Source organism: Empidonax traillii, unplaced genomic scaffold (genome assembly GCF_003031625.1).
Source record: "Empidonax traillii isolate 1590-97213 ecotype Southwest subspecies unplaced genomic scaffold, ASM303162v1 scaffold249:size1902748, whole genome shotgun sequence".
In the NCBI taxonomy this organism is placed as follows: Eukaryota; Metazoa; Chordata; class Aves; order Passeriformes; family Tyrannidae; genus Empidonax; species Empidonax traillii.
In genome coordinates, this window is record NW_020955442.1 from 1,206,834 (window position 1) to 1,215,788 (window position 8,955).

The 8,955-nt window shown below is 34.2% G+C and overlaps 1 protein-coding gene across 14 annotated transcripts in view; it reads right to left on the reverse strand.

Annotated features, from left to right (window-relative positions):
• Positions 1 to 8,955, reverse strand: part of CTNND2 (catenin delta 2) — a 644,208-nt gene that overhangs the window by 395,774 nt on the left and 239,479 nt on the right. For all 14 annotated transcript variants that reach the window (XR_003571787.1, XM_027889023.1, XM_027889022.1 and 11 more), the window contains one exon: positions 5,151 to 5,263. Coding sequence is in view for 13 of the 14 variants with exons in the window: in XM_027889023.1 (XP_027744824.1) it covers positions 5,151 to 5,263 (113 nt within the window). In the remaining variant the exon portion in view is untranslated. The remainder of the gene's footprint in view (positions 1 to 5,150; positions 5,264 to 8,955) is intronic.

Sequence of the window (8,955 nt, forward strand, 5' to 3'; positions counted from 1 at the left end):
TATATATATATATATATATATATATATATATATATATATATATATATATATATATATATATATATAACCTTCCACTTAATTTTCTTGCTTTTGTACCAACTTCATTTCCTATAATGAAAATTTTCTTCAGATTTTCCTCTTTTGGTAGCAGTGTCAAACTAATTCAATGACCAAGTCTAATAGGATACAGAGTTTATCACCTCTCAGGTCTCTACACCTCACAACCCAAAGATCAAGAGATACAAAATACAAGATGATGCTGCAGTAGCGAAAATACTAACCTCAGTATATTCCTGACTTCTAAAATGTTTTCACTGACCCAAACACTCTTACATGTGCTAGTACACTCAACACCAGGAACATCAACTATTGATGTCAAACCAGTGTAGGAAATCAGGCGTGGTAAACTGTAACAATTATCACAACAACTAGAATCTGCCCATTATACTTCTGAACAACTTACTGTACCCCACAAAACTCTGATTTTCAGGATTTCAGAATCATAGAATATCCTGAGTTGGAAGGGGTCCATCACGACCATCAAGTCCAACTCTTGGCCCTGTGCAGGACACCCCAAGAATCACATCATGTGCCTGAGAATGTTGTGCAAATGTTCCTTGAACTTTGTCAGGCTTGGTGCTGGGACCACTTCCCTGGGGAGCCTGTTCCAGTGCCCAAACCCACTCTGGGTGAAGAACCTTTTCCTGATACCCAACATAAACCTCCCCTGACACAGCTTCATGTGTTTCCTCGAATTCTGTCACAAGAGTGAGGAGATCGGTACCTGCCCCTCCACTTCCCATCATGAGAAGTACCTAAATGCTGTGTTTGAGCGTGTAAATCGTTAGCCTGATTTTCAGAAGTGCTGGGTTCCAGCTATTACCTACATGGACACATATTAGCACAGTGACTAACATCCATCAGATAGCAACCCTAGCAACTCAACATCTAGCAAGTCACCAACAATTTTTGGTAATTTGATCATTGTAGAAGATTAATGGTATGGGGAAGGATCCCTAAATAACTTAGCTAAGCTATAGGCTGAAAACTGACATGGAAACAAATTAAAAAGTCCCCAAACAACCCTCCCCCTCCTGCCCAAACCAAACCTATCAGAGTGGTCAAGCATTCAAATCACATTTTTTCATTCTTAATTATGGTCTGACAAAGTCTGTTTCAGTTTCTTTTCCTCAGAGATTATCCGTATTAACTCCTTAATAATTTTGAACGTGAGAAAAATACCATCCTTTAAACTTTTTTCTAAGGAAACATTGCTGGCTTTCTTTTGTTTTCTTTATTTTATTTTATTTTTGGTGGTGGTGGTGTTTTTTAAAGGTATTTTTTGGAATTTATGCCTTCTAGATATAGCAAAGAACGCAAATAATGCAAACACTTCAATGAAAACATTCTGGTATAACAAACTCTTACACATTTTCCCACCATTTTGTTCTAATTGAATGTTTCCTTCCAGCTAATTTAATTTTCATGCTGGCTTAATAGCATTATAACCAAAAATATGTTTCATAGCGGGGTTTTTTTTTACCTCTGCTACCTTGAAAACTACATCATATTTTTACTAGGATATTCTGTTTTACCACAAACCCAATCACACATGATAAGCTTTATACAAGATCCGGAAATGTATCAAGTAGTAGCATGCTTAACATTGATAAAACTCTCATCAGGAGTGGAACAATCTCCATCAGGAGTGGAACAATCTCTGCATCTTTCTTTCTGGTCACTTATAGTAACATAAAATCACGGTGAGATAACAGGGTGGGGGCAGGGGGAAATCCACTATTAAACATTGTCTTACCACAGCTAATTATTCAGACTTGTAGAATCTGCGAGGAATGTTTTCAGAAACTTACATTTTCAAAAACCTGCATGCTTCTATTGCCATTTTTCATTTTATTTCAGATGAACTTTTTTATTAATTCAGTTGACAAAAGTTCATCCAAGCGTGACTTGTTAAGCCTTACACAATCCACAGTGATCAGCTTCAGTGTGTGACAAAACTTAAAGCTTACCGAGCTTCTGAACTACTAAGCAAACACACATTGCAGAATGAGACAAATTTTGAGCTACAGCATTTGCTGTCATAAGTTTAATAAAAATCTTCTAAGCCTACTGGTGAAATGCCCATCTTCTTAAAAAAACATCACTTTTAAAAATCCTTTTAAACACAGCCACGCTACTGGCTTATATACAAGAAAGTAAGTACAAAAAGACTACACTTGGCATTTTCATATGTGATAAAAGACCACTTCTCCAGTCTATGCAGGTCTAGGCTGTGACAGCCTCACCTCCCTTGGCTACTGGATTCATCAATCCCTAATATTAAATATCTCCAAAGACTACTATACATGCTTGTACAATAAGTAGCCTAACTAAGATCTAACACTGACAACTGTACAGGAAAACTGTAATTGCAATTTTATTTACTTGACCAACTGTCTACCTATATCACAGTGCATTCCATCTATTTCTTCAATTTTGTTGAACTGAAAGATCAATTAGACTTGCTGCACTTTTCTTCAGTGCATTTGCAAAAATTGTATCTTCCTTAGGAAAATATCAGTTTCCTGGTAATAAAGTGTGAATAACATAGGCATTTCTAAGAGCGAGAACTACACTGAAGAAAGCATATTCAAAGCAGGTACGCTTTCCATGTTCTTCAGTTTATCATATTATATTTTTGCAATTCTGCAAAGTACAGAAACTTTAGCTTGTTGCTTCAGGCACACATGCACAAATGTCAGTCTATAAACAAACATATACTGCTCACATAAAACAGTGATTAGCATATGAAACAAACTTTAAAGCTTTAAGGATTTATTAACAACTAAGTACAGTTCTTTAATACATTTCTTAACATTATCAGAGACTGAAGATCTCTAAAAATATGCTGAGATCTAATTGCCCCCTGTACTATAGCAACTGACAGACTGATAAATCTGGCCCTGAAGGAATATATACTTCAGCCAAAGGAATAGAGCAATATAGAATGTGACTTGGCTGCTTATGGAATGTGTGATGAAATTTTAATACTCAGCAGGCTGAGTAACAATCTCCTCAAAGTTTGACAACAGAGAAACACTGTGGAAGGGAAGAGTTGTCCTACTTCATGGTCTAGGCATTTTATTCAGAAGCTATTGATTCTGTCTTTAATTCAAAGCCAAGAACCTGTTCCTGAAAAGAATGTAGAGTATAGTCCCCAGTCGTCTAAAAAAAATATTTCAGATCAAAGATATGTCAAAGAATACAATGTTAAAGAAACATTCTCCCATCTGCTTGAGCACTGGAAAGTCAGTACAGCAGTCAGACAGATATTTGACTTCACTTAATGTTTGAGTTAGTTCTAAGTTCCTCTCATAATTATTTACAATTTTTAAGACAGAAAATTGCTCATTTAATATGTATGGGATAAACAACTCAAACCAAACAATAGTAGATTATTACTGATTTCTCTTTAGCTGTCCAATTGTAAGCTTTCAATGTTCTCTACTGAACCATAGTATTTCAAGTATTCCTTAAAATGTTTTTAGTTGAAATACTAGAAATTGCCTACTCAAAAGTAAAACATTTTTGGGGAAAATAACAGATGTAAAATTTACATGAAATAGACTCTGTTATTCCAGGTACTAGTTTATCCCACAGACAGATTAGTAGTCAAATTATTAAATTTCTTGAATAATTGGCGTGTCAGACCTCAGTCAGAGTCAGCTCAGTGACCTTGATATCACTGATACCTCGAAAGTATAGCTTTATCAATAAGAAGTTTATTGATAAGTTCAACAAGAAAACATTTCCTTCCCAACAAGAAATCTCCCAGCATCTGTATCACTGCCTGGAATAATCCTAAAATAACAGCTTTATTTAAACATAGCTCAATATTACTCAAACATTGTTCAGACATAGCTTTCTTGAAACGCAGTCATACCATACATAAAATTTAAAGTCCTTGGGAAACGCACCTGACATGCAAATATAGTAGTGTACTACACTGCCAAATATTAGCTATTCTGTGCTTAAATAAGTCTAAGTAATATAGTTTCTCTAATGTAAAAAGTCTAAATGGTGAGACAGATCATAAAAATAAGATTTAATCTTGAGTTCTCACCTGATTTATTAAGGATGCTTATATTAAAGTCAACTTCAGGTACAGTTTCTGGTGAATCAGTGAAATATTTTTCTGACTTCTGTTATTTTAATTGAACTTACATTCAGTATTTTTGTTCCATCTTTGGCATTCTACTGAATAATTATTTTCTACTTATCATGGAAAGCAATCATTTATTTGACTGAAGTTTGAATTGCTTAAACTGAGAGACAGTAGTGATCAATACTTCTTGTATTTTTTCTACTATTATCACACAAAACTTGTCACTAGGCTTGGCATGTTATATTATGTATTCAAAAGATATCACATTTTATATTTCCACTGATAAAAAAATAATACAGGCCTATACAACATGATTTTTTACTCAATCCTTGAAACTCAAGTTCCACCATCTTTCATTTATTAGGTTCATTGAGAAAACGAAGAAATACAATATCAAGAAGCTCAAAAATGCAAAATCCCACTAAATTGACCAAGAGATGAGTCTCCTTTTGTTATAATTCTTAAGTAAACTTTCCATCCTCCAAACAATGTACCAGAATTATTTCTTATATTGAAGAAAACCAATGTGTAAAAAAAAGAGTGACACATATCATTACATTTTGATGTGGGGTCAGCAGCTTTAAGTAATTCACTCTAAACCTTTGATACCACGAATGATGAAATTAGGATTAAATAGGTTCCCAAAAGTTATCAATGCATCCATGTAAATATGAAGCTAAAAAGCTTCGGCTGAAAATTATATTGGCAGTAGAAACAAGAGTTTTGCTGATAATCCATTCAGAGTTCAGTAAATCAACAAATTCCAAATGTGACTACTATTTTGTTACTGGACAGACAAGATAAAAATTATACGAAATTTTCTTTCTATAAAGCAGGTCAAAATGCAAATTTTCAAGCTCTACTAAAATCTCATGCTCTCTGGTGTGTATTTTTGTTTTTTTCAAAAAGATTATCAAACCTGTTCTTGGTGGTAATCCATAACAATGACAAAATTTACTAAAGACATTAACAATTCGTACATTACCTAATGCTGCTCATGCTTCCAGTTTCTGATCCAAGCTTACATCTCTCCAGCTGGCTAGCTACAATCTGACGTTCAGCCTCAAGTTCTCGAGTCAGTCTCTCAAACTGCAGTTCCTGAAAAAATAAATTAAACCATTTGCTTTGACTTCTCTTGAGATTAAGAAGGAATTTCAACACATAAAAATATTATTTGTTCAAGAACTATTAGCATAATACCATATAAGGAAGCTCTCTTTTTTTCATTTCTCAATGCATTCATGGTTCAAATTTTTGTGGTGACATTTTCCTGTTCCTTCATTTACCCTAATGATGTATGCCATAGAGTGAGACAGTTTATCAGCATTTCCAAATACATTAAATAATTTAGGCCTACATAGTACACATAAGACTTCTTAGTAGCATCTTACTAAGCTTATTTGAATATGATCAAAAACAAATACAATTTGCAGTACTGAGAAACAGATGCAAAGTTCCATAGATGATCATGTGGTGACAAAAGCTTCTGTATTAAAACAGACAACATCACAGTACACAGTAGTGAAATAAAATAAACTGAAGGTGTGCTGTTATGGGCTGAGCATAGCTTAATTTCTGTATTTAATGATGCGCAGAAGGGAAACTCAAGTAATTTTGGACAAAAGTTGTACTAAAAATCCCACTACTAACTGAATGTGTTTCATTCTGTCAAGAAAACCCAACCTGTCCTACCAGATAAGATTTATCTACAGAGCTTATAAAGATACTTATGAAGGGGGTTTGGTTTTATACACAGAGATGTAATTAAAAAAAAAAAAAAAAAAAAAAAAAAAAAAAAAAAAAAAAAAAAAAAAAAAAAAAAAAAAGAGACAAGTAAACCCGAAAAACCACTAAAAGTAAAATCCCCACAGTTTCTTAAAGAGCTACATTTCCCACATATTGTAGCACTAGTTTTATCAAATAAAAAACTGAAATACTTTTAGGGAATTATGTTTGTTGCAAATTGGCTAGATGTTGCTGACCTTTTATTTCGGTCATAGTTATATTATGCCATTTTCATGAGTAAACAGAAAAAAACTCTCCTACACCTTTTCTTTGGGTTTGTTGGAGACTGAAGGAGAAATATTTTGAGAATCCACTTCTTAAATCATTCCTGTATCCACACAAATGCATCCATTATCTATTTCTCCCTCCTTTTTTTTTTTTCTTTCCAAAAATGATCTCTCTGTATTGCAGAGGTATGAGAGAGAGTCCCTTGAATAACTACACAGCAAAGTTTTTACTGACAGAACAGCAATGGAAATTACAAGTCATGACTTATGTCCACCAAGGGCCATTGAAGAACTTGGTATTTGAGAAAAAGGAAGTAGTAGGAGAAGTAGAGTAGGATTCAGAAGTCTCCATTGCATTTGCTACTTAAAACCTCTGACTAAGAAGACAAGGGTAAATGAATGCATTACACTTTTCAGATCTCTGAAGTAAGGTAAAATATAACTGAAATGGAAGAAGGGACTATACAGAGTACAAGAATACTATTAAAAGTCTGATGTAAAGACCAAAGCATCACTGCTCACTGAATTTCAACAGTGAATTAATAATCAATAGTTAATAATATTCTCTACACATTTTTGTAGTACGTGGAAATTTCTTCTTCACTGTTGTTTGAAGATAGGACTATTAAAAATCACCTAGCAATAATCACCTATTTCATATACACTTACTTCACAGAGAGCATTTCTCTCATCTAGAAGAATCAATTGTCTGAAAAGCTGAAGAGACCGCTGATCAGCTTTCCAAGAGTTATTATTCAAATCCCGTTCTTGTTTGCATAAAATAATACCCTTAATGCAGAACGGATTGTAACAGAAATATTACTAAATTGTTCGAGAATGAAAAATCAAAGCAGTACAGTATTTGCCATGCCAGCATGGTTCTATCAAAGCATGTAAGCCCTGAGAAATTTCAATAGTTTAAAATACCAAAGAAAATCAAACTGAGCATTATGTTTACTTTCAAAATAAAAGCAAAAGCTTCAACAGCTATTCTCTTCCACTGTATTTTTAAAGTTACTTGATTCGATCATGACAATGCACATTTTGGTGCTTAGCATAGCTTTTCATCCAGCCAGTTCTCTTCCCACCATCCCAGGTGAGGCAGGTCAGACATGTTCTTTGCCATGACCCAGCATGGGTATTTCTTTTACCCACCTAGTAAGAAGATGTAGCTGTCCACATAATGTTGCTAAGAAAATATAAGAACCAAGAACTTGGGAGCAAATACCCCTGGACTGTCTATGTTGTCGCTTGCCTTTTGCTAGAGAAAAAAGTGTAGCTCACTATGTTCTTTTATTCTGGTAGGGCTGCAAAAAACCATCTCTCCAGCTCACTTTTGTGCATGCCATCCCAAGCCAACCAAATACAGAAATGTTCCCAAGCCTATTTTAACAAAATACTTCAAAAGTAAATATCATTTTGCTTTTTTCCCCTTCAACTGTCTTGACTGTATATCTTCTCAGATTTTTTCTATAGTTTGTATTCCTTCAGTTAATCACTCCGGTTGACAACTTTTCCAGATGCTTCTGCATTTCCTCAACAAACACCCTTTTGTCACAACTACTCTGTCTATAGAAAATTTTTTTTTGTTCATGAGTCTGGTCTCCAAAACATACTTTCCTACTCTTCACTATGTCATTTATTTACCTTTCCTACTTATTCCTTTCTGTTTTCTTCTCCCTTCTCTCTTTCTTTCATTTTGTAGCATACTTCACGACTCATCCCCTACTAATCTCTTTCAGTCCTATTATACTAACTGCTACTCTAGCAAATGCTCTAAAGTCTCTTAAGGAGTCTCTCGCTATCATTCTGGACCCTTATTGAGGAAACTGTTCTTCCTAAGACATAGAAATTAATATTTTCTGGTTTAACTCCCACATTATTTAAATCCTGCCCTGCAGAGATGACTGGAAAAGGACAGTTGAGTCTATTTTACTCCTGAATCACTTAGGAAAGAAATAATCTTGTGTTTTTAATGCATAAAATTGGCTAGAATACATGAACAGTAATTTCATTAGTTGCTTGATTTAATTGTACTATTTCTTATTTAATCATCTTCTATCAGGTGCCATCAGAATTTAGGAATGCAAGGAAGGATACAAAAGGTGGAGAGGTGGAATTTTTGAAGAGACAAACAATCATGGCTTCAAAAATTATCCTCTACATTAAATTTAACCAGGAGCTGTGATAGGTATTCCCTCATGTGATGACAAAGGTGTAGGTCCACAGGGTTGCCTTTGGAATGAAAGAAGAAAAGAAGAATTCAAGTAGGAGTTGTGAGTCTGCTATCCCTCTGTATCAAGAATCTATGGCAGAAAACAAATAATTAAAAGTTTCCTTCTCTTTGTTTAGGAAGCAGTGAGAGTGACTAATATTTGAATAAATCCATATGTTTAGATTTCAAGCAGCTGTCACAGTGCAAGATGACAGAAACCAGAAATAGTATTTGCTTACATTTTATAAAAATAATCATTGAACCTGACTCCATTGTTTGTCTTATTTGTCTTATTTGTTGTGTTTACAATAATTTTCACCAGTTCATGCCATGTTGTGTTATCTTCACAACCTTCTATTATTTATCTGAATTAAGCTAATTGGAACATCAAAATTAAAAACAAATTCCTACTCAATGATTATGCAAATCTGTTGTCAAGACAATTGCAGAATGAAGAACAGCAGAAACTACATTGCAACATCAAAATTAATTTACTTAATGAAACATCAAGTGCAGCCTCATGGACTGTGCTACAAAATGCAGTAATTCCAAAGCAAGTGCCC